Consider the following 27,316-nt stretch of genomic DNA (forward strand, 5'->3'; position numbering starts at 1 on the left):
GTAGGTGTTCAGAATGGTTTGATCCCTATTCAGCTGAATTCCTGAGACCAGACGAAATCTAGTTCTCCTACTCCTCCGCCATCTTGCTCCGCCCCCACGATTGAGTTTGTTAATTCAAGAAATTAGACCATTACTCTTCACAAGTATACAGGTCATGAAAGATCAGGAAAGACGTAGGACCTTCCCCACACAGGTGGAGAGTAAGCAGCCGTGACAAGTATGTAACGTGGGATCCCACATTGGATCTAGATCTCTGGTCCATTAGAACGGGATGTAACTCAGATGATGAGATGCAGAGGGCCAGGTGTGAGGACGGGGGCACTTCTTTCCCCAAACCTCCACGTGTCCGCCAGCCCAGGGGCTCTCTGAAACCCCTCCTCCTGGGTTTCTAGGGAAGGTTCATAACAGAGGCAGGAAAGATTCATTGGCCAATGGCCGCGGAGTCACCCTCCACCCCTCTCGATTATGCAACTTTTGAGTATAGACTGGGAAGCTGAATCCTTATCACACAAGAAGGAATTCCATCACTATTCTCCATGTAGATTGAAATGCAGCATCATTGTTAAACAATTTGATTGTTAGAATCATCACAGAATCATTGACTAGCAGCAAGCTTGGTTTTAAAGCTTCCTTGCGATGGATGATTTTGATCAAGTCAGTTTATTCCTTTGTGTTTAAAGATTTTATTTATTTGAGAGAGAGAGAGAGGGAGAGAGAGAGATCACAAGCAGGGTGAGGGGGAGAGGGAGAAGCAGACTCCCCGCTGAGCAGGGAGCCCAACTCGGGCCCAATCCCAGGACCCTGGGATCACGACCTGAGCCAAAGGCAGATGACCAACCTACTGAGCCACCCCAGCGCCCCTATCCCTTTGAGCTTAAATTTCAAAATATGTATGTCAGAGATGACAACATCTAAGTAAGAGGGTTGTGAACTGGCACATAAGGAAACGAAATTAAAGGTTAGAAGTTGATTTAAATCATTTATCTAACTTCTTACTAACTACAGCTTCTTGGTAATTATATTAGCTTGAGCATTTCCAAAGGTGAGAAAGCAAAGAAGGGAGTCAATTCCTTTGAGTTAGGATTTCAAATGTTATTAAAGTTGACCAGCAAGCTACAAGGAAGGGAGGACAGCAAAGGGGTAAGTTTGAGTCAAGATTATCAGGTGAGAAAATGAAGAACCTGTTTTGGGGAATTGTGAGTATTCATGTAGTTTGAAGCTACAATATTTAGGATTTTTTTGGGGGGATGACAGAAATGGGTAGAGAGCAAACACATGAAGAGAGAAAGATAGTTGAACAGACAGATACAGACCCTGAACTCCATGTTAGTAGTACCTTGTGTATTTTATTCATAACTCCATTCCTGGCATCAAGCATTATAACATAATAGGCCCTTAAAATATTAGGTAGAACCATATGAAATTCTCGCTATTGACTCATTTTTAACAGACAAAAATGGCATATAGTTCATATAGTTCAACCTTATATTTCTTAGATGGATTAATGAATAAATGTGGAAAAGTATGGAGAACCTCAAATACACTCATGAATTATGGTTTTATTCAATAGAAGATTCAGATCAGTAGTTTCAGGAGGAGGATGACACAATCAAAGGTGTACTTTGAAAAAATTCTTCTAGCTATATAGAGAGGCATGGTTTATATGGGGAGAGGGAGAATGGAGAGAAATGAAAAGCACAATTTAGGATGTTTGCTACTTGAGACATTTTAAGGGCCTAAACTTCAGCATTGTCAAAAAGAAAAAGAAAGAAAGAAAGGAAAACCCAGGGTAGAAGAGTTAACCTTATATTATTAGTTTGAAAATCTAATTTTCTGTTGAGTGAAGGTTTGTTCAATTGGACTGTTGATTGAAAGGATGTTAGAATAAGAGAAGGATCTATTCAAATGCAATTAAAACTGAATCTCTAGGGCAAATAACATTAATTCTCCTATAATAAACCTCTAAAAGACTAGGCCAAGCAGTGAATTGTTTTCAAAACCAAGTAGTTTCTCTCTTTGAAGATGGAAAAAATGTAGCAGAATGGCTTGGTATTTTTATCTTCATATGTTCAGATAAAAATTAAACTATTTGAACTATATGATTAGAAATATATGTAATTTTATCTTAAAAAGTTTCTTCTACAGATTTTTAGTGTTTACCTTAACTTTCTTTACTGATTAGCCCAGTATATAAATAATTATATACAATTTATATTATACATACAACTGTATATGTACAATTATATATAATAATTATATACAATTTGTAAAATACAGAAAAGCACAAAATTAAATTATACATAATCCATCTCTTAGAGATAACCTATGAACAATTTATAATATATTTATAGTCTCTGTGCTTTATATTCTTTTGTGTTTCCATGTTTACATGCCTGGTTTTATCTGTTGGAAATGTTCTTGGTTTTCCTTATCTCCCTTTGCTTTTTCTGTCAGTGCCCCAGAGTCTCTTTTTCAGACATTAATCTTGACACCGGTCAGTTGAACAAACCATGTCAAATGTTCAGAGGTTATTAGGGCTCTAATGCAACTCAACTATACTAAGTCAAAATGTTGCTTCCCATCCTTTTACATCTTGTGTAGAGGTAATGTGACTCCTGGAAAATTGGAAACAGTGTGTATTTCTTCTTTGGCTAGAAGCAGTACATAGAATTATATGATTTCCAGAATCCTTTGATTTCAATATTCTCCATCTACATTCAATATTTTTCATGTATATCACTACTTATTGACATTGTTGTTTATTTATGAATCACTTAAATCATAGAATCTGTCTTCTCTCTTCCCATTGCTGGATTCATAATCTCCAAATTTATTTTGAATTAAATGTTGATAGGGTGGAATAGGGAGAGTAATATTTTGCCACCTTAAAGAATGGCTTCCATGTAATGCAGGTTTTCAAGCCAAGCTTTGTAGTGAGGCTCAATTACTGAACTTAACAGATATGGAAATAAAGTAGAAGTTAGTGAAAGTTTCCCTCTATTAGCTCTTATATTGATTTTGCTTAGTTTCAGAGGTCTAGGCTTGAACAAGCTATTGATAATTTCTTAATTGAGCCCATTTTTACCTGAAGGGGTGATTCTTCTTAGAAACCATAATTTGTTTATCTATATTCATAATTTCTAATGCTGCTATGAATGCATTTTTTTCTCCTTTTGTGTTTTTACTAGCATTTTAAAAGGAAGATGGTGAAGGTTAATCAGGCAGAGCCTTCTGCCATTAGTTTTCATTGAAACCCAGGAAGTCAGCCTCCTAACTTCATCACAATGAATGTGAGGTCATTTTCTTCTTTCCTGTCATCTCCTTAAACTTGGTGGACCTATGGAACAACATGTCACCATCCCTAAGTGTTAACACATTTTATATTGTAAGCAGTTCATAGATCTTATGAGGTCAGTTAACAAGCTTCTCTTTCTTTAGATAAATAATGTCATTTTGATCATTTTATTTCCTTTGAAAGCATAGATTTCAATTTGCAAAGGAAGTGAAGTGATATATTCTTGATATATGAATGCTCATATTCTCTCATTATACAATTTCTTAGGCACCAAGAAAAACCACAAGATACCTAGGGTCTACATTGTTTTATGTTCCTAATATGTAAAAGACATTGTCACAGAGGAAACAACAAAACAGCTTGTTCATAAGCAAACACAGCATGTAGGTGGGAAACAAAGGCACAGAAATGAGACCCTAATTATCCCCATGAATTCCTCTTCTTTCTTAGAAATAGAAGACCCTATTTCCCCCTCAGTAACAGTGTCCTTTAGGGCTTGCACTACAAATATATTTTTTCATATGTCTGTAAGTCAGTATGTAAGTCTGATCATTTTTGCCTAATAAACACAACATGAATTCCCACTAGAAGTCAACTAATGGGTACTTCAAGTGCAATTTTCTGTATGTGTTAAATGAGTAAGTTGAAAACTTGACTGTTCTGAAGCTCCTTTAGTGAGCAGGGAAATATTACAAAGGACTTTGGACAGTCCCATAAAAGAAAAATTACACCACAATACTTCCCCTCCATAGGATAATTTTCATTTTTTTGGATGCAGGATTTCTTTAGCACCCATTTGAATTATAGTCCATTACCTCTGTAACTGGTACCCCCATTGCCTAGAAATGAAAACTGGTACTTAAACCAGTTTGATATTTCAATAATCGTAAATAATTTTTAAACATGTATGGCATATTCCATGGGGTTAATAATTTATTTATATGCAAATGAAAAGGAAACAAAACAAAACAAAAAACCTGTGTCTTTACCAAAAAGTATGTATTCTTTATTTTGGCCAAGATTGTCTTTGTCCACAAAAAGTACAGGAAATTGAACATGTAATAATGAAGGCTTAATATTTGTGCACTGCTGGAGTGCTTCTGGGTGATTATATTTTAACAAAAGTTAATGGCCAAGTAATGGAAATAATGAGCTGAAGTGAAAATCCAATATGAGTTTGATGAGCAGAACATTTTGAATGGAAGTATACTAGAGGAGAAAATCTCCATGGAATATTTCACGTTTTAGTGCTCCTGGAGCTTATTAGTTTACTATGAAAACAGACATGATTGATAAAGAAATCTAAAGGAATGTGTGTTGGTGATCTTTAAAAGTGATGGGGCAAAACCTGGAGTTTCCTTAAAAGAGAAAGAAAAAGAAAAAAAAAGAAAAAGAGAAAGAGTAAAACATTCTTTAAAAGGTTTCTCTGTTTCCATTAACTCTCCACATATATTCACCTATTTGCACATGGCCTATAATGCTGATTATGGAACAAGTAAATGCTCAGTCTGCTATCAGAAACTATCCGAGAGATACTGAACTAGGAGTAGGTAAGGCTGATGAGAATGGCTATCCCCGAATGATGAGAAGGGTAGGTGTGGAGTTCTGATGGGCAAAGAATATCAATTTAGAGACATAGATTAATGAATAACATATTTATCACATGGAGGACCTAAAAGACTCCTTTAATCCCAGATAATAACTTAAATCTTTAGAATCCATTCCCTTAACTACTGGAGAAAGAAAAACAGAAATATATGTCAGTATTCAAAGAATCAAAATTTCAAATGATATTATCATCATCACCACCATCACTACCATCAGCATGAACAGAATCAACATCATCACAAATAACATTCATTGAGCACTTATTACACTAGCCAGGGTATTTTACAAAATTTCTTTCAATTCTCACAACCCAATGTGTTACTCTTTTGAATTCTAGCTTTATAAGTAAGGAAATAAATTAATTTTATAAGGAAACCTCATAGTCTGCAGGATAAGCAGTGCAACTAAGTCTTGTTTTATACATTGGGTTATACTGTTACCCACAATGTTAAAGTGCTTCATAAGTTATAACTGCTATGGAATTATTGGCAGTCATCATCATTATTAATAATAATATGTTTTACTGTGTGAGCAGCAGTTCATATTGAACATTCTGTGATATAAAAAGAAATAACTACACAGAACTCAAATTCTAATATAACCTATTTTCTTTTTTTTTTAAGATTTTATTTATTTATTTGACAGAGAGACAGACTGAGAGAGGGAACACAAGTAGGGGGAATGGGAGAGGGAGAAGCACACTCCCCACTGAGCAGGGAACCTGATGCGGGGCTCGATCCCAGAACCTTGGGATCATGACCTGAGCCAAAGGCAAACACTTAACAACTGAGCCACCCAGGCACCCCTATAACCTCTTTTCTTATATACTTTAGGTGTATCGTTTACAGCCAAATGAATGAAATATTTTGTAATATATAAGTAGGCAACTTTTTTTTTTTTAAAGATTTTATTTATTTGACGGAGAGAGAGAGCGAGAGCAGGAACACAAGCAGGGGGAGTGGGAGAGGGAGAAGCAGGCTCCCTGCCGAGCAGGGAGCCCCATGTGGGGTTCGATCCCAGGACCCTGGGATCATGACCTGAGCCGAAGGCAGACGCGCTTACTGACTGAGACACCCAGGCGCCCCAGTAGACAACTTCTTTGTTAATAAGATTTCTTCAAAAAGTCATATTATGTACTAGTTATTACTGAATTTTAAATTTTTGGATAATGATTTAAGTCTTTCTTTAGTAGAACAGATAAATACAAAAAAAGAAAATAAAAGACAAAGAAGATCCCTTTCCAAAACAAACAAAACAAAACAAAATTTGAAAGATTCAACCAAAATTTGGCAGAAAAAGAAAAGTCAATATGTCCTTTGGCATTCTGTTGATAAAACAAATGATTAACTGTTAATCTTCAGTCGTTATAACATTGCATTTACAGTTTAGAGTTAAATTGCAATTGACCATAGGTTTAAATTCTTTTTTTTAATTTGAGTTTCTGACATGTTTTCAAATAATTAAATGACATTTTTCTACAATTAACATCTTTCATTACATTTTTATGCTATTGCTCTGAACATACTTTTATGCTTTTGAAGTGCTGTATTTTTCACACTTGAATGTTTCTTTTATAATACATTGTTATTTTTGCTCCTTTCCTCCAATATAATACTAGTCTCTATATGCCCACATAAGAAATTGCCATTTGCTGTTTCAATCTTTAATTTGAAATGAATCCAAAATAACTGTGAAAATTGTGAATGAAGGACAAGACTAATTCATTTAACATTTTTTCTAATTATTATAGGTTGGATGAGTGGGGAACCTATTTGATGTAGATCACATGAATAGTAAATATACTTGTATTCTAAGAAAATAAACAATGATTTGAATCTGTATTCCTAATGTGAAATATACATGACATAAACTTTTCAAAACCTTAACAGTTTTCTAATACCTCCCTTTCCACTTAAATTTATATTCACAACTCTTATTAGGTGGAATGCTTTATAACATAGAGAAGTGAACTAAAATTTCTATAAGAAAATAAGGTGACATATGTAACTGGTATTCTATTTTAAATAATGTATAATGTGTACATTTGAAATTTTAATTTTCAAGTTTCCATTCATATTTTTAGAATACACAGTTTTTCAAATATCTACATATGTCTTCTTACACTGCTTTATGGAATTCTTTCTATTGCTATTTACATCTTAGCCTCTTATTTTAATACTTGAATGTTTAATATTTTTATATCTAAATAGATTGTATTCTTCATGAAACCTGGGACTACACAATAAAGTAACAAATTGTACATTATTAAAAACAGTATTTTGCAAGTGTGCCTGCCGATTTTAAATATAAAAATGCTTCTGGAGTTACTAAATTAAAGCAGTTTATAAATGTAAACATACAGATCAGAGTTTACAAACATAAACATACAGATCAGAGTAGGCAAAATGCTGATTAAATGTGGCCCAGTCTTGCTTTTACTTGAATAAATAAAAATACAACTATTTCACATTTTAGCCTCCTTCCTGAATGGCACTTTGACCAGAAGTATTTGACATTTGGAAAATTGAGTGATCTGAGTTTGAAACCAGTGTATTTGTCTCACTAGCCTGAGGGATAGAAGTGAGGAGAAAAGGAATCAACAAAACTGGAAAACTTGCAAACTGTTTTTCAACTTACGGAAAAAAAAAAAAGTTTAGTATGTTTATATTTGTTGTAACAGAAAATTCATAATCCTGTTCCTCTCTCAATACATTGGCCTTGACAAATGCGATGCCACCTAATTTTTAAGACTCCTCATGTGATGTCTATGAATACTTGCTGAGAAACATTCTATGGTGAACTGAAATAAAGGACAAGACTCACATGCCACCTACAAACAACACAAGGTAATGCCTTCAGATGTAGTGGCTTACACCAATAGGACAAAAACATTTCGATGATATAAAAATGTTCAGTTCATTCAGATAAAATGATAATCAAACAACTTAAATTATTTATCATATTATACAAAAATAATAAGGGTTGTGGCAGGTCTTTTTTTTTTTTTAATTTCTATGAGCAACAATACCAAAAAAATTCAATTCCACTATAAGCAATTCAACCAAATGCAATTCAACCATATGTAACCTTGATCTCACAGTTTGTGATTTTGCCCTGCTTCCTGCCTCAAGTAACAAAGATAAATTCTCTTTCAAAACTAGATACCCAGTATAACCCTTTTCAATCCCAGATATCACCATTTCCAGGCATCATCTATCCTTGTGCCTGAACTAAACCCAATCAGTCTGTAAACCTCATCTGAGACAGGCAATTTAAATCAGTGTTTTTCAGATTAGGATGGGAAAGAACAAATTCCTAAAGAAAATTTTCAAATATTTCAAAATATTCCAAAATTACCTAAAGAATGATTCAAATGGACCCCTAATACTGACATAAATTAACTTTTACTATATGATTACTTAGATCCAGGCAGACATAAAATAAGGCATAAAATCTTTATCCTTATAGGTCAAATGAAAAACAAACTTTAAATGACGTATGCAACCTTATTTCAACATAATAGAGGATATTATTTTGTCAAAGCTGAATCACCATTTGCAACACCAATATGTTAATGATTAGTAGAGCACAGGCTTTTGATCTTGGCATACACAGTCCTATGATGATTTGATTCTCTCATAATTTTTCCCCATTTGTACTCTTGTGATGTCCTTTGGCAACTGAAGCAATCTTATATTATTTTGCCTCAACAAGATTGAACAAAAGAGGGCAAACCTAGACACAAATCTCACTTGAAAGTACTCTGCCATAAGTGATTATTCAAAAGATCCATCTTTATATCATTTAAAAATATTAACCTTAAAATAATGACACAACCTCTAAAAATTATTATAGATAACTTGTGAATCTCCAAATCTGCAGACTTAAAATGAAACCCAAAGTAACTAGCTTAATGAACGTGTTTGCTTTCTTTATAACCTGGTGGAAATTCCCACTGGTGCTGAAACACCACGTAGGCAAAGAAGTCTGACCATATTGAAATAGAACTTTGGGTGCTTTTCAATCACTATGTAGACAAAATCATATTTTAATCTGTTCATGAAATATGGTTCAAATTACTGAAAAACTCTTTCTTGTATACTCTGTACCATCTGTAACTTCAAAAAAGTTTGATGTTAAGAGTTTGAATTATGAAATAGACCTCTAACCTTTTATTCTCTCTCACTGCTTTATCTCCCTTTTTCCAAGAGATGGTTGGTTTTGGAGAGCCTTGGGGTTTGCACTCGACGATGACTTCTTGGCCTTTGGTAACAATTATTGTTTTCTTCAGTTGATTCAGCGCAAAAGTGGGAGCTGAAGCTATGAAAAAGAAAATGTTAATTCTATCAGAAGCAATGGCAATCACCTCTAGTGGATGATTCATCAAGCTTTTGCAACTCTTTGGGACATATTTCTAATAAAATCACAGGATATCTACACATATGAAAGGTACTACCTCAAAATTAAACCTATAATTAATTAATATTGGATGATCTTTCTATTAGCAGGTAATGGTTTCATATAATGTGGGGCTCACAGACAAAGGTGGTTTCAAAAAGATGACATGATTTAATTATGATTATCACTTTTAATTGTGAAAGACTAATGAGCACCTTGAGCAAAAGGTGAAGGGGCTGGCCAAGAAAGTCTATCTGGGGCTTTCTTTGGAAAAATGGGGGTTATCTGTGGAGAAGGTAATCTTGTGTCATCCATTTCCTTTCTGTGAGTTTTAATGCATATTTTACTTTAATATTATACAAAATTAAATGTAGTTTAAAAAATACATTTAAAATTGAATTATTTAAAATTTCAATTAAAAATTTCACTTCATTGTTTGCAATTATTCAACTAGGTCTGATCATTCATTAATATTAATATTGTTTTCACTAGATTTTCATGAAGATATTTTTGATTAAAGTTCTCCAAGTAATTCTGGAGGGCAGCTGTGGTTTGAGGATACTGGACTAAAAGAACATGTGACACAGAGACAAACACACACACACACACACACACACACACACACACACAAAGACACTTTTGATTCTAAACAAGAACCTGAGAGATATATCTAAAAGTGTACTGTATCTGAGGCATTTATTTAAACCAATTTGACAACTTCATGGATATTCCGTAAGTATTTTATGTCCATTATACAACAGTATAGTGCATGCTACAATGGCATTAAAAGATATGTATATAATAAAAAGGATATGTATATAATTGAAATGGGTTAGGAATTGAAAGAAAAGTGAAGAAGCTTTATGTGACTGCAGGTAATGATTTTGCTTGCTTACTAGGAACAGAACTTATTAGAGGTAATTTTGAAAATATGTGTAGTGAATAAGAAAAGGACATATTTGAGAGTATTTCTGGGTAAACTATTAAATAGGTGAAGGCTGAATTAGTTTTCTTTTTTAAGATTTTATTTATTTATTTATTTGAGAAAGAGAGAGAAAGAGCGCAAGTCGGGGAAGGAAGAGGGGACAAACAGACTCCGCATTGAGTGGGAGTCTGACAAGGGGCTTGATCCCAGGGCCCTGAGATCGTGACCTGAGCCGATGCTCAGATCTCAGATGCTTAACCTACTGAGCCACCCAGTCGCCCCTGAATTGGCTTTTAAACTCAGAAATATTGGGGTGTAAGTTGACAAGAAATTACATTCATATTTGATTGGTTAGGCTGTAGGAGATAGAAATCTGGAGTCCTTTATTTTAGGTGGGTTTATTATAATGTGGAGAAATTTCAAGTGCAAACATCCATAATTCAATAAGTTGATTTATAGTGTGTTACATTTAGCTGATACGTAAATGGTAAGTTCCCAGATTCCTGAGATCTTGGGTATTTCTGTTAATATTGTGCTTTGGGAATTTTAGTGCAGAACAAGCAGTGGGCTCCTGTTCACTTTGGGAGACAGTGAGTTGTGATCACTTAAGTCTCTCTCTTTGTATTACAAATTTCCCAGACCAAAGTTTAGGAAACTAGAATGCTAAAAAGTAAAGTCCTTTCAGTGGCCCAAACATGCTCAATTTGGGGAGCCTATTCCACTGGATGGAATCACTGGTTGTAGTACTTAACCAGTGAAGTGCTAGTGTCCTGTCAAAAGTGTAACCCTCTGAGACAGCTGGACAGCCTCAAAAAGGCCTTCCCTTTCATGTAAGGGTGATAATGGTTGATATCCCATGATGAGAGGGTGCTTTACCTTGGAGTGTTGTCTTGCCTACCATTAGGTAAGAGCTGTATGGGTAAATATTAAGCATTTCTTTTCAAGTCATAAAAGAGTTTTTTATAATCACATCATAAAACTTCAGTATAGTTAGAATTAGAGCATGAAAAGAAGCTCACGTTTTTCTTATTTATTTACTTAGAAAGTGCATACCTAGAATCTTCAGCTCAGCACTCGCATAAATGACTCCATATTTATTTTCGGCCAAACACTGATACATTCCAGCATCTGACTGATTCACATTGTGGATCATCAATAATCCATTAACCATCTCAATCCTATTCTGTAATAAAATAAAAAAATAGATAAAGTGAATAAATTATACAGATTTTGCAGTTATTCTCTCCTAGACCAAGGGAAAAAAGCCTCCAATGAATGCAGTTGAGCATTATTTGACAACTTAGCAATGCAAATTTACTGTTCATTATAAAATGTCTTTTGTAAATTATAACTATTTCTTGGTCAGAAAAGATATTATAAATGTATTTTCCTGTAGTTATTCTTATGAGTTTTAGTTTCAGTTTTGTTTTTATACTGAGCAGCTTTTGTTTGGTATACTAGTTCAGCTTGTGAAGTATAATCAGCAGATGAAGCTTTTATTTGAATTCATTTTACAGAAGAAGAAGAGGTTCACATGTGGCCTTTGGTAACAATTGTGACTGTAGACAAGTGGGACAAAATTAAAAATAGCCCAAGTCAAAACAAGAATCCCTTTATAATATTAATCTAGTTAGGAATTTACCTTTTTCTCACCTCCCAACAAATTCAGAAAAAAAACTGCACTGCAACTGGAGTCTGTATAAAATTATTGGTCAAAAAATATTAACTTCATTATCAGACAAAATTTAATACAGAAATCAAAAAACTTAGGGCACCTGCGTGGCTCAGTTGGCTAAGTGGCTGCCTATGGCTCAGATCATGGTCCCGGAACTTGGGATCGAGCCCTGATCGGGCTCCCTGCTCAGTGGGGAATCTGGTTCTCCCTCTGCCCCTCACTCCACTCTGTGCTCTCTCTCACTCTCTCTCTCTCAAATAAATAAATAAAATCTAAAAAAAAAAAAAACCAAAACAAAAAACTGAGCATGTGCAAATTGAGGTCAAGTGAGGCCAAGAGCACATTTCAAAACTGAATTTGAAATTTAAAATATTGTTTAACAACCAGGTGTCTTGTCTACTTAATGCCCAGCAAATCATTCTTTTAATTTTAGTGAGCAGTGCTTTACCTATCAACAGAGATGCCAAGTAATTTTACATAATTTTCAAAATAAACCTATTCACTTTGCAGAAGTATTATCTGCTAGTGGGATTTACTTTACTTGGATGTTGAAAGTAGAAAATATGACCAGCGTATTCCTTTCTCAAGGTTTATCTGGCATCCCTAGAAAATTAGAGAAAGAGACAATGAACCAATGTCTCAGGATTCTCATACCCTCAGTTTTATTTAATGGCTCTATAGTTCTTTGTATTTGTGTATTTCTCTTGTGTAACTGTGTTTTGTTTGGGCCTAACCAGTTTTAGGGTAATGGAACGTTGGAGCTGGATGGGACTGTGGGGATGATCTTATCCAATCTCTTCATTTTACAAAGGAGCAAATTGAAGTCCAAAGAGGTAAATGACAGACAAGAGGCCTGTTGGTAGTGGCAGGACCTGGGCAGAACCTATATTTAGAATTTCAACTTTATACACCACCCCTCCATTTTGGCCATACATACTGAACTATTCTCCCTTTGCCCTTCTTCCTGCAAAGGCCACAACAAGGGAGTTAGTTAAAATTATTACCATTATTCTAAAATTAAATAGTAATTGATTTCAAAAACATGCAATAGGTTTACTAAAAAGATATTTAAGTCTTTTATTTTTTTTTAAGATTTTATTTATTTATTTGAGAGAGAGAGAATGAGAGATAGAGAGCACGAGAGGGAAGAGGGTCAGAGGGAGAAGTAGACTCCCCGCTGAGCAGGGAGCCCGATGTGGGACTCGATCCCGGGACTCCAGGATCATGACCTGAGCCGAAGGCAGTTGCTTAACCAACTGAGCCACCCAGGCACCCGATATTTAAGTCTTTTAAATCCTATTAAGTAGGATGTCACAGAACTAACTTGTCCAAGATATAGAAGGCTAGGATTCTATTATGGTCTCATCTCTCACTAGATACATGACCTTTGGCAAGTCACTTTACTTCCTGGGCCTCAACTCCACAATCTGCAAGGTGACAGCAACAAGCTAGATGATATCTAAAAGTCAGCTAGAAATAGCAATGAATCTGATAATGATTGATATTTTCCTATGAATTTATAGGATTGAATAAAATTTAAGGAAACAATGTATTACTCAAAAAAGTAATTAGGTAATTAAAAATAATTTTATTTTATATCTATTATAGTTCTCGCTTCAAATACATTAGAAAGTGTAAATAAGAAATGACTTTCCGTAAGACAAAAGGATAGTTTGTCCTGTGTGAAATCCTGTTAAAATTACACAAGAAAAGGTTAACAGTTACCAATAGTACCTGAGGCAAAAGAGGCACTCCATTCTTCAGCCAACGGTATGTGGGTCGGGGTTTTCCAATAGCCTTACATTCCCATCGGAGAGGGCTCCCACTGTCCAACTGAGTGTCATTCAGTTTTTCCACCCAGTGTGGATAAGCTATGAGTTTAAGCATTAAAGAAAGGTGATTTCATTTTTCATACACATTATCAAATTCAAAATTCATATGGAAGTATTCCTTGCATTAAAAAAATGATCAATTCTCACAATTGTAGGTATTTGGAAGAAGCACAACATTGCATTTCACACAGAATTCTATGTAAAAAGATATAGCAATGACAATATCTTGACAATTTAAAACACTTTGTAAGCTAGATCAATTATATCTTACTGTTTTACCCAGTTTATGCTGTGGCTACAGTATCCCCAAGGTATCAGACCTTGTTCAGTAGGAAATTAGAGACATAATTTTTTCCAGGTATTGGGGCAGCGTTAGCACAAACTGAAAAATGCAACTTGTCTATTTACTGAATAACTGTTTTGCTTTTTTATTTTTGTTTTTCCTAAAAGAACCTGAATGGCATAGGAAAAATAATTTGTAAATTCAAATTTCACTTGGCATAAAATTTTTCTATATTTACTAGCATTCTCCAAAAACTTTTTATTTATTTTTATTTTTTTAAAAAATTTTATTTATTTATTTGACAGAGAGAGAGACAGAGAGAGAGAGACAGAGAGCCCCCCCACAAGCAGGGAGAGTGGCAGGCAGAGGGAGAGGGAGAAGCAGGCTCTCCACTGAGCAGGGACCCCAACGTGCACCTCTATCCCAGGACCCCAGGATCATGAGCCGAGCCAAAGGCAGACATTTAACCATCTGAGCCACCCAGGCGCCCCCCAAGTCTTTTTAAAATGTTTTCAAAGTTACAAGAGAAAAATTTCTTTATCAAGAAAGAGATAATGTAATTGTTTAAAATCTATAAGATACAGAATAGTGTCTTTATTGAGTAATTTTTAAAATAAAAATATTGAAAAACAAGTGACTATTTGTCCACAAATACTCTGTTTGAAACAACTAAAACAGTTAACTATGAGAAAATATTGAACTGAATGAATTGTTTCTCTTTAGCAACTTTTTTTTGGCATAAACCAATAACATTTTACTTTGTGATAGTGAGGACTTTGATCATTGATTCATTCACCTCATACTGTTTAGTCCTTTCTTAGTCCTAGAGGTTATTAGGGATATAGGAACATCTATGTCTTACATTTTTTTAGGATTTTATAGTGTGGTAGCGGAAATCTAAAGTCAGTGCCACAGGATATTGATAGCACAAGAAAGGAAAGATGTACTGAAGGAAACTGCACATGAATATTGTAATAGTGGGTCTAATGGGACAACGGGTGTCCCAAACCCTAACCAGCTTAGAAGGGAGGAGACGAGCAAGAGAAAAAGAACTCTCGTTTATTAAATTCTAATCTTAGGCACTGAGCTACATTATCAATTAATCCCTGTAACGTTAATCCTGAAAACAAATATATTTAACTGTATGAATCAGGAAACTTTGATTCAGAGAGGTTAAAATAATTTACCCAAGGTCAAACAGTTAATAAGGGAGAGTAACCACTTTCAAAGTCAGATATTTCTGACTTCAGGCAGCATACAATTCTCTTATTCCACTCCGGCAGATTCAAAAATGAATTGGAAGCATTTATTGCATTCACAATGTGTTTTGCCTTCTACTGGTCTCTAAATGGGATATTTGTTTTCAGGAGCCCATTGGTCTTCTAGGCAATATAGTCTGGTCTTTAAGGAGCCTTACTTTGACATAGTCAGAATTTGTAGGCCTTTGAACACACTCTGTGATTCAACTTCAAGCCTCGGAGCTGTCAAGCAAAAAAATCTTACCATGGTGAGCTTCAAATATTAATACTGACTTTCGTGCCTGGCTTCTAAAATCATTCCCTTTATAATTACCTGTCATATATGCTAAAAATACTGATAGGAATGGTAAGATACAAAAGCAACATAAACTCTACTTTCTCATTAGGACTTTCTATATACTTTCCTAGTCTACTTTCTGTATACTTTCCTAGTCTACTTTGCCAGTTTGTTTCATACTTGTAATCCAAGTATACAGGTGTGCTATCTTCCAAGAACACTCTGTATCTTCTTCAAATTTTTAAATTCACCTGGAATGTTCTACTTCTCTTCTTTGTCTCTTTTAGTTCTACTAATAATTCAAGGTTTAGTCTAAATTATGTAAGGTTTATTAACTCTAAACTCAAAAGGGGGTCATTTCACCTTCTTTGGACATGTTTAGTTCTTAGCCACTTGGAAAATAATCACCATAGTAGCTTGTTACTCCTGTTGCTGACTTCAACTGCTATTGGATCTTTTAGTTGTTTATAGTTTGACACTCCATCTAGATAGCAAGATCCTCAAGAGCAAAGTTGGCATGACATATACATTTATTTTAGACAAAACACTGATCCACATATAAAATTAATTACAGGATATTGGTTAGTTATATATGTATATTTTTATATTTTTATTTTAGGTTAGTTATATTCGATATGTCTCTTAATGTACTATAACTCATGCTGGTAGATGTAGTTAATGGGAGTTAAAAAGAAATTGAAAAGAGATCTTAAAAAGTTACTAAAATGAAAAATTAGGAAAGAAAGAATTATTAAAATAAAAATAGATTGTGTCATCTAGGAAATAAAACAATTAAAAATCAAAATAACATTTCTTCAAACATATTCTGGATTACTCTATAAAATTGGGCTAATTTAGAGTCCTGATCCCAAAATAAATTTGTCACCAAAAATTGATAAGTGAAATTAAAAAGAAATAATTTCTACTTCCTTTTCTTCTTCACACATTTATTGAACACCACTATTGGCACAATGCTTAACACTGAGGATATCAATATGTTATAATGTGTGTTTGCTGTCAGCTGAAAATCCAGTAGATGAGACAGACATGTAGAAATACTCAAATTCACTCTATCAACAATTCTACAAATAAAAATGGCCTATTATATTGCCCCTAGAATTAAACAAACAAACAAAAAACTAGTAACTAGAAAGGTTGCCTTGGAACCTTGTTTCATCCATTGAATCTAACATTTAACTGAACATGTAAAATATTCCTGTAATTACACTTTCCAAACAAAGTGAGCCACAGGAAAAACCCTATGTTTTCAGTACTGTGTGAATATTGACCATTTGGGTAAAAAGTGTCCACTTCTACTTATTCCAATAGGTGAAGCTCAGGTTATAGAGCTTCCAACAGAAATCCATTCTCCTGAAAGGAGAACATTCCAAATACAAACTGTGGGTATGGTGGAATATTCATGTATCATGCTATTCTGTATCAACTGCCAGTCAAGTGGAACTGTTAGCCAGGATTCTTTCTACTTTCTACAGAGTTTGATGGGTGAGGAGAAAGGCCCTTATGTCAAAGGCAACAGGTTTAAAAGTACAAATTGGGTGAATACATAATAATCAAGATACTTCTTGAAGTGAAATAAAGCTTGTTGTAATTGTCCCAGTGGTAAAGACATAAACTGGGACTATCCAGGCAAAATTAGGAGCAGAGTAGAAAACCACCCTAAATACAGGCTACGGTGAAAGGCCAAATTCTTCCAGATACCTTCCCAAACTCTCAGAAATATATACCAGAGTAGCAAGCTGGCCCGGTTTCTTTTTCTAGTCTACAATCTTGATTATTTTCTATCCAAAATGATGCACGCTTTGGGTAGATTTGTCCTTACCTTGTTGGCCTACAGGATATATCAAATTGTGTGTGACAAGGAAAGCCCACACTTTATTTCTTTGTAGCATACTCTCTTAAAGTAAACAGTAATATTGAGTGAAATCATTTTTTTTTTCTATTTTCCTGGAAATAATCATTACTGCTATGAATCAAGTAGCTGGAGTGGGGAGGGGTGCAAGTAGAGTAGTGCCATATAGAAACTTCTGTCTCAAACTGTAAATCTAATTATAATTTAGGTGTGGGCCATTTTTTCACCACACGGAAAGATTTGGAACTTTTCCCAAATCGTCTTAAGAGTAACAGGCACTGCTTGCATTTTCTTGTGTTCTGAGTGGAAAGGTTCTGGTTCAAGACTTGTATTTCAGTATCAGATTTTTATCTGTAGAGACAAACTAGTATCACTTCAGACTTTTGAAGATAAACTGGTATGATATGAATATTACTGATAGGATTCAAATCAAATCAAACTGATATGATTTGAATGTTAATTATTGTTCCCTGGGGTACAGAAGCAACAATTTTTTTCCCTATGGCTAGACAGTTGACTTAATTATGTAATAAGAAATATAAACAGTTTGCTTTGTGAATTTCATCAAACTATAATACCCAAAGCCTAAAAATAAACAAACCAGTGGTAGTATTTCAATCTTACAAACTTCTGAATAACTCTATGTGTTTTTTCCAGGATGCTTTTCCCTCTTTAGCCTTTAAAGAAAGGCTAAAAGAAAGCCTTTGGAAAGCTTTCCCTGGATCATCCCAGGAGAATGCAGTGGACTCTGCTCCCATAATCTTTTGCACATGGCTTTATCACAACAGACAGCATGCTCTGCTCTAATGTGGGGTTTGTTTTTTCATCTAATCTAATGGACCACGAGTTCCTTGAAAGTTCTACTGCTAGGATGTAGAGCAATAATAGGCACATAAATGAATGAATGAAATGTGCATAGTAGATTCAATAAGGTTGGACTGCTGAAATCCTAAAGGATTTATTAGAGATAAGGAAAGAAAAACCAGGTTGAATTCAGATATTAATATTTAAAGCTATTCTTTAAGAGTTCCTTTGAAGGATATTAGGCTTTTTAGGAGAACTGATCTTGAGATACAGTGACAGTTGTAGTTTCTTGGTGGATACAGCCAAATATGCAATTTGGATAATTTCATATTGAAAGCTTCTGAATTTTCTTATAACAATGCTCTGGATTATAGTATTCCTTTTTTTTTTTTTTTTGAAAACTGTCCTCATTTAGGAAATAAAAATACTAACACTTGCCCATTATGCATAATATATACTATAAAAGCAAATATGAAAAGTAGATACAATTTATGATCCTTAGAAGTAAAGATGAGATTGAAGATATTTTTGAAGTATATTTACCCAATTCTTACACACAACCTGGTTGGTTCTTTGGCATTTTGGACAACATAAATGCTTGTAGGCTGTAGAGGCTATTTATCTTATAGATGTATTAATTTAAGCCAGGGGTCAGCAAAAATTTTTTTCTGTAAAGGACCAGATAGCAAATATTCTAGGTTTTGCAAATCAGCTACTTAATTCTGTCTCAACTACTTTATTCTGCCACAGCAGTGCAAAAGCTGACATAGACAATATGAAAACAAATGGGTGTGGCTGCATTCCAATAAAATTTTATTTACAAAAAAGTGACTGCTGGGCAGGATTTGGTTCATGGGCAATAGCTTACAACTCCTGACTCAGGCCAAGGGAAAGAATAAATCAATGAAGGTTACAAGATTTTTAACTCATCAGAGAATGGCTTTGGTGTCAGGGAAACATCTCATTTTTAAGTGTATCAACTCTCAGTACAAAGAACCTGATAATTCCCCATTCATTTTTAATTTAAAGCACTTCTGTGCATAGGGTAATTTTACATGATGCTTTACCATGCAAAAGAAGTATGATTATAAATTACTTGTTTTTTTTGTACTACCTAACAAACAATATTTAATTCAAATTAATTTGCATTTTCAGTTTGACTTTTGGGACTAGAGCAACATGCTTTGTGAGGGCACTTACTGTATACTTGTAATTGTCCACGAAAGGAATTTTTTCCACGTGAGTTTTCAGCTCTGCACTCATATAGGCCTGCATCATCCAGCTGCACGTTGGGTATTTCCAGCACTGCCTGAGATTTCCGCAGACGTGCCTTACTAGGAATATAACCATTAACCTTCATCCATGTGATTGTTGGAACTGGGCTACAATAAGGAGCAAAAATGCTGTTAATACACTTTCCAGTATTAGGAACATAGATTCTATTATCTGGTAATTTAAGCACTTAATAGGCTGAGTACAATAAAGTGTAATCACAATTAAGGACCACGTGCTGGTTGATATACTTCACTTTCCATGTGTTTTGTTTGGGAAGTAGTTATACTCAAGGAGGATAGTTTCCTTTTCTTTCATATTTCAGTAAAGCAATTTACTGACAATATTTTATACATTTTAATACATTATACTTTTTTAAAAAAAACTTTTTAAGTTGTTTGAATGGCAAAGTAATTTGATGAAATTACAAAGTAATGAATGATTGAATGAATGAATGAATGAATGAATTTGAAGACATTAAACAAAAGACTCATGAAATAAATGAACTAAGAACTCTTTTATCCTCACTTCCACAAATATCTTCTTTTTGCAGTAACATATACAGTTTGCATGTAATCTCCCACTTTGTCTTTATGATGCATATATGTATACATATGATGAGTTATTTTTGTTTTGTTTAAAAAAATAAGTTGTGTACTTGATATTTTATAACTAAAAAATCAAATTCAAGATCAACTCCTGACTTATTCTAGTTAATAGCTGTCTATTATTCCATTCTATAAATGTATCAGAATTTAATGAACCATCCCCTATAGTTAGGCATTAAGTGTAGTCCCAGTTTTTTTTTCTTTTTTTTCCCACTAAAAAACAATATTGCTATAAACAACCTTGCCCATATATCATATGCTATTGCTTTTATTTTCTGCAGCAGACATTCACAAAAGTGGAATTGATGGATCAAAGGGCACTCACATTTTTCATTTTAATAAGTACTGCCAGATTGTTTTTCAATAATATAGTAGCAGTTTCCATATCTATCAGTAATATATGAGGCTGTTTCCCCATATCCTTGCAACCATTTTATGTGATCAATCTGTTTAATTTTTGTCAGTATCAAAAAGTAAAAAATGACATTTTGTTGCAACTTTAATATTTCTCTGAACTCAAAGAAGATGGAATTTTTTTAAGACTTTTATTGGCTATTTGCATCTGCTTTTCTGTGAATTGTTTGCTTATATTATTTTCCTATTTTTTCTTTCATTTTTCTATTTGCCTATTTGTATTTTTAGGTCTTTATGTATTGGAGCCACTAAGACTTTGTTTCTCAGAAAAATTCTCCCTCAGGGTATTGTTAGTTTATGATGGCATCTCTGATACACTTTTTTGAACATTTTGGGAAGAAACAAACATATCTATAGTTTCCTTCACAACCTCTATATTTTTGTTTACTTAAAAAATTATCTGTAAACCTAAGTTTATATCCATATTGTCTGGATTGTTTCTGGCTGTATTTTGTGGGCTTTTTTGTTTGTTTGTTTGCTTTTTGTTTTTGTTTTGAATAGTTTGATCTTTAATCCACCTGGATTATATTCATGTTTTTGGTGTTAGATAGAGAATATAACTAATTATTTCAGTACCATTAAAGTAAAACTCCTTTCTCTACAATATCTGGTATCTTGTCTTTGCCGTATAATTGGTCTCAGATACTTGAATTTGTTTCAGGCTTCTCAATTCTGTGCCACTGATTTATTTATTACTATCTATATTTAATGCACTTTATGGTTTAGACCCAGTCTACTTTTTCCATTAGATTTCTCACTACTTCCTTCCGTATCTCCTGACCCAGAAACATATCTCTGTGTGTTTCCAATTATATCTGTTAAAATCCTACTAATCCTTTGAGACCTATCTTAAATGCCTCCTCCACAGCAAAGTCTTTCCTTATTTGTGTAGTCTTCAGGGATTTTTTTTCTCTTTTAAATATAAATGATTTGTGTATTTTTTATAACTCACAGCTCTTATAACATTCTACCATAGATTATAATTGTTAAGTCTAAGATTTTTTACACTAATTTTTCTTATAGAAAGGATAGCAATGTTCACTATTATAAACAATGCTATGATAAACACCTGTGTATTTTGAACACCATTTTGATTTATTTCTTAGGAATAAGGCATAGAATTGAAATTTCTGGATTAGACTTGACAATTTTTCTTGTTTATTTAGGTAGGTACATATATCCAACATCCAAGAGGATTGAACCTTGCATTCTGGAATAATCCTTACATTGGCACAACATATCATTCTTTTAATATGTATGAGAATTGATTTACAATTTTTTTAAAGATTTTATTTATTTATTTGAGACAGAGAGACTGAGAGAGAGAGAGAGAGTGCGCACATGAGAGGGGGGAGGGTCAGAGAGAGAAGCAGACCCCCCGCTGAGCAGGGAGCCCGATGCAGGACTCGATCCCGGGACTCCAGGATCATGACCTGAGCCGAATGCAGTCGCCCAACCAACTGAGCCACCCAGGCGCCCTACAATTTTTTTTTAAATTAGGATTTTTGCATCTATATTTAAAGGTGAGGTTATTTTCAACTTATTAGGTTTGTTGGTTTTCTGTGTGCTTACTTCTTAGTGAGTTAGTGGTTGGTTTGTTTCCAAGTATTCCATCCCTAATTTCAATGTTTTAGCAGTAAGTTGCATAAATAATTGCTTAAAATTATTAAAAATTCCTTAATCATGAGTGGTTGCACATTGTAGTAGTAGTTAAGTATGGGTTCCATAGCTAGACTTCCTGGGGATAAAAAAGTTCTGCAACTATATGTTATTTAACATCTTATTTCTTCAGTTCCCTCAAATGTAAAATATGGTGGAAATAATAGGACATATTTCAGAGAGTAGTTGTGAACATTAATTATTTAAAGTACTTGGCACAGAGCAAGCAGGCAAAAACAATTTGCAATAATATGATGAGGATGTTTGTATCCCCTTTATAATTTCAGTAGTATATGTTTTCTCCCCAACCTGCAGCCCCCCACCCCCCAACTTTTTAAGCTTCGCATGTTGATTAAGAGCATGGAATTTGGGGAATGCAATTTAGGTTAAAAATACAATTGGAACACAAAGATGTTATGTGATCTTAGGAAGGTTATCTAAGTTAATGCATCTAATTTCTCCATCTGTAAAATGGACATATTTATTTGCTCCTTCAGAATGCAAATATCTTGAGGGCAGCAGTATTATTTCTCTTGTTTATCAGTATGTTCACAGTGTCTCATAGAGTGCTAGGCACATGGTACTTAATAGGTGTTTATGAAATAATGATTCTCATAATATTATTCTGAGCACTAAGTGAGCTATGTTCTTGTAAACCACTTAGCAAAATATGTTGCAAATAGTGAGTACTCAATAAATGGTAGATATAATGATTTTTAAATGATTAGTTTTGTTAGATTTTATCTATTTTATTGGTCTTTAAAATGAGAATTTTGAGTTTTCAGCTTTTCTTTTGTTTGTTTGTTTGTTTGTTTGAGTTCACGAGTTTCCATTTTCTATTTACTTATTCCTCTTTTTGATCAGCACATTTATATTGTACTTCTAATGTTTTGAGCTGAATGATCAATATAGTTATCATTTATGGTTAATAATAAAACATATAAGACTGTCTTGTCCTCTGATATCAGATATAGCTACATGCCATATGTTTTGATTTGTAGAGAGAGTGAGTTGTACCATTTCTGCCTTTTGGAGTTTGTTGAGTCAATCTTTGTAGCTAAATACAGGATGAATTATTGTTTTAGTTACATGTCCATAAAAAGGTATATTTTATTTATGTTAAAAGTTTAAAAATTAGCTTTGATATATTTGTTGTTAATTGTGTAATTCAAATATTATTTTAGTGTTTTCCAAAAATATTATTTTAGTGTTTTCCAAAATTTTAAAGAAATTTAACTTTTGTCAAAATAAATCTTCAGTGGAATTTGTTGATCAAAAAGAGCATGAAATTAAAAAGGAGTGAGTTAAGAGGTAATATGTCCTAAAGTTCTTTTACTTTGGGGAGGAAGGTTAGGTTATTAACTCTAGATTTTAAGAATGCATAGCAAAATTAATAGTATTTAAAAAGTATAATTTTCCAAATAAATGTAATATAGCAAAGAGTGGGAAGCTCAGCCCTTCCCCAAATCCATTTCTTTTTTCTCCTGGGCACATATTTGCTTTTTTTTCTATGTAAATAGGCATGACCATGATGCTGACCATGATTTCTGACGCTGAAATGTAATGGAATAATTCCCCCAAAAGTCTCTATTCTATCTTTCTCTTTTGCTTAGGTGGATATCAATGCCCAGGATAATTTTGGAATTTAAAGGTTGAAGATAGCAGAGACTAGGTCTTTAAACAACTGTGTAGAGGAAAGTTTCAAGCTACTACCTCACCAGTGCCAATCAATAACTCTCTTTGGATTCTGTGTGAATGATATATAAATGTTTATCTTTCTAAGACCCTAATATTTGAATGCTTCTTTTACCTACTAGCATTACTTTACTAACATAGAAATTGGCATAAAAATGGATAACTGTAATAACAAGACATAACATATTTGGAAGAGTCAGGATGAAAAAGATAGGATGTGATACTGGGGAATGAGAAAATGAAGACCCTGTTATGTAGTGGCAAAGCAATGTGGTAAAACTTTTATCTTTGATAACTTGGAAAGGTCATCCAAATGCTTACGTAGGCTAATGAAGGAGTTAGAAAATAGAATATTAAAAGTGTGTGTGGATTCATCAAAGTATTAGAAAAAAGAGATGAAGTCAGGAAAATACTGGATGGACTGTCAGCAGAATTAATGAGAATAGAAAGACTGCAAAATGTGGGATCTTGGTCAGTAAAGCAGATTAATTGCAAAAATGGCCTTCCTTCTCAATTACTCTATATGAATATCTTTTGCCATGTGATTTTGCAGATTTTATCATTTTGAGATGGAGTCTGTTAAGCAATACTTTGAATTTAGGTTGCCTTATGACTTGTTATTAGAATGCCTTATGACTGGCTATTAGAATGTAGCTTTACAAGGATTTGTGTGCTTTTGCTCTTTCTCTCGGGCCCTTGCCTTTGCCATGAGAACCATTTAAGTTAGCCTGCAGGAGAATGAGAGAGCACATAGAACAGGGCCACATTGTCTAGGCAAAGGACATTCCAGGCTAACCAGCTTCCAATGGACCCTAGAGCTGACATATTTATGAGCTAGTTCAGCTGTTATCAGCTCAGTCTGAGCCAGATCAGTAGAACCACACAACCAATTTTGTTTTGTTATAAAAAATAAATGGTTATTGATTTAAGCTGGTAAATTTTGGGGTGTTTTGTTATGCAGCATTGCTGTGGCAATACATAATTGATTAGAAATTAGATTAGAAAACCTCATTTTTAGATCCTAGGCAGTAGAAATAAGAATAAAAAGATATAAGATATCAGGGGGCCATTAAAAATCAATCCCATGGCAAAGCTAAGGGTTTTGGTCTTCCCAACAAAGCCTGATGGCTTCAAGGTAGCTGCCAGTATATTGAGAAAAAAAGACATGAGGACTTAATTATTTCTAGGGAATAACTTTGAATGAAATTACTAGTACATGGAATTGAGTGGAAGCAAACAGATCAGAAGCCAATTAGATATTGAGATAACTGCATTGCCAAAGAAACCAGGAGTCTGAATTTAAAGAACAACAAAACATTGAGCATTTGAGCCTTAAAACAAATTTTAGGTTTCCAAATGTACATCAACAGGAATTTGAACTACAAAATTTGGGCCTGCAAGGAGGGAATATTCCTCAATACACATTTCAATTATGGCCATGGAATAAAACAAAAAGGAAAATGTCAGAGTAGAGCCAAGATACCCTGGAGAGTAAACAAGACAATTTCTTCCAAAGAGTGATATCACTGTCTAATTAAGAACTCCCTCAGGGGCAGAGCAAGATGGCAGAGGAGTAGGAGACCTGGGTTTCGTCTGGTCTCAGGAATTCAGCTGGATAGGGATCAAACCATTCTGAACATGTACGAACTCAACAGGAGATCGAAGAGAAGAATAGCAACAACTCTCTGAACAGAAAAGCAACCACTTACTGGAAGGTAGGACGTGCAGAGAAGTGAATCCAAGGCGATATTCAGGAGGAGAGATGGCAGGAGAGGGGGCCTCCGTCCGCCGCTTTTGGCAAGTGATAGAGCCGTGGAGGACAAAATCGGAACTTTTAAGAAGTTGGCTCCACTGAGGGACGTCGCTCCAGTGGCTAAGCGGGGGGTGGAACCCTCGTGGGACAGTGTGGTCTCAGGAGCCTCGGGGTCACAGAAAGACCGGGGGTGCCTGAGTGCAGCAGAGCTCCCAGGTATCGGAGTGTGGAAGCCGGCTGCAGAGACAGAGCCAAGGCCTGGGCTCTCAGGTCGGGGTTGCCATAAACTGTGATCCACGGCCCAGTCGGGCCACTGCTCCTCCAGCAGGGACCCAACAAGTGGCAGAGCTGGGGAGACTCCCCTTCCTTCCCCAGAGGAGCGGCACGGAAGCGCACCGCAGGGATCTGCTGGGTTTGGAGACACCACACGGGGTCAGGAGCCAGAGATAGAAACGCTCGGTCACAGGCCGGGTGAGCATGGAGTGCGGCTAGAGACTGGGAAGATGGGAGTGCCTGCTTTTCTCCGGGGGTGCACTGAGAAGCGGGGCCCAGAGTTCTCAGCTCCTCCGGGTGGAGATTGGGAGGCCAACATTTTCACTCTCGTCCTCCAAAGCTGTACCGAGAACTTGGAGGGAACAAAAGCACCAGAGAGCAAACTTGAGCAGATTGCTTAGCCTGGACCGACAAGAGCAGGGCAATTCCGCCTCCGGCAAAGACATTTGGGAACCAGGGCAATAGGCCTGTCCCCCAGAAGAGCAGCACAAACAGCCAGCAAGCCAAGACCAAGTTTACCGATCAAGGAGAATGGGAGAACTCCAGCGCTAGGGAATACTGCACATAGAATTCCTGCTTTTTTACCATGATTCATTAGTTTTTCAAAGTTGATTTTTTTAACTGTTTGTTTTTCTTTTTTTGAATTTTTCTTTTTCCCTTTTTCAACCAACATCTTATCAATCCCTTTTTAAAAAAAAATTATTTTTCATTTTTTAGAGTCATATTTTATCCCTTCATAGTAGATACCCTTATTTTTGGCATATATATATATAAGTTGTTCTCTCTAAAATTTTGAGACACAGTTTGTTCTAACAGATCAAAATATACCCTAAATCACTAGTGTATGGCTTTGTTCTAGGCTCCTGCCTGATCACTTTCTCTCCCTTTTCTTTTTTTTAATTCTTTGTTTTTTAATCTTCTTCTTTCTTTTTCAAACAACTTCTTATCTTATCAATTCCTTTTATAAAATCTTTTATAATTTTCATGTTTACAGTCTTCCATCCCTTCATTGTATCAAACCTTATTTTGTACATATGTAAGTATTTCTTCCTTTAAAATATTAGGAGGCACTTTCTTCTAACAGACCAAAATACGCCCAAAATCTAGTGTGTGGCACTAATCTATACACTAGCCTGATCATATTTGATCATATTCTGGTTTTTTTTGGGTTTTGTTCTGTTTTTGTTTGTTTTTATCTTTTTCTTTTTCTTTTTTCTTTTTTTTCTCTTCCTTTTTTCTTTCTTTCCCTTTCTTTTCCCCTAGTTTCAGGTCTTTTCTGATTTGTATAGAGTATATTTGCTGAGGACATTGTTAACCTGTTAGCATTTTGTTCTCTCATTCATCTATTCTCCTCTGGACAAAATGACAAGACGAAAAAATCACCTCAGCAAAAAGAACAAGAGGTAGTACCGTCTG

At 34.7% G+C, this 27,316-nt stretch overlaps 1 protein-coding gene across 1 annotated transcript in view; it reads right to left on the minus strand.

Moving 5' to 3' along the window:
• The window catches only part of CNTN5 (contactin 5), a 1,102,248-nt gene that overhangs the window by 303,405 nt on the left and 771,527 nt on the right, over positions 1–27,316 (minus strand). The window contains exons 12-15 of the mRNA XM_073904019.1: positions 19,427–19,608; positions 13,636–13,772; positions 11,280–11,409; positions 9,073–9,223 (exon numbers count right to left, since the gene is read on the minus strand). Of these exons, the coding sequence (XP_073760120.1) occupies positions 9,073–9,223; positions 11,280–11,409; positions 13,636–13,772; positions 19,427–19,608 (600 nt within the window). The remainder of the gene's footprint in view (positions 1–9,072; positions 9,224–11,279; positions 11,410–13,635; positions 13,773–19,426; positions 19,609–27,316) is intronic.

The sequence above is a fragment of the Callorhinus ursinus genome, unplaced genomic scaffold, assembly GCF_003265705.2.
Source record: "Callorhinus ursinus isolate GAN/ISIS: 27379988/994484 unplaced genomic scaffold, GSC_fseal_2.0 scaffold19, whole genome shotgun sequence".
Lineage (NCBI taxonomy): Eukaryota > Metazoa > Chordata > Mammalia > Carnivora > Otariidae > Callorhinus > Callorhinus ursinus.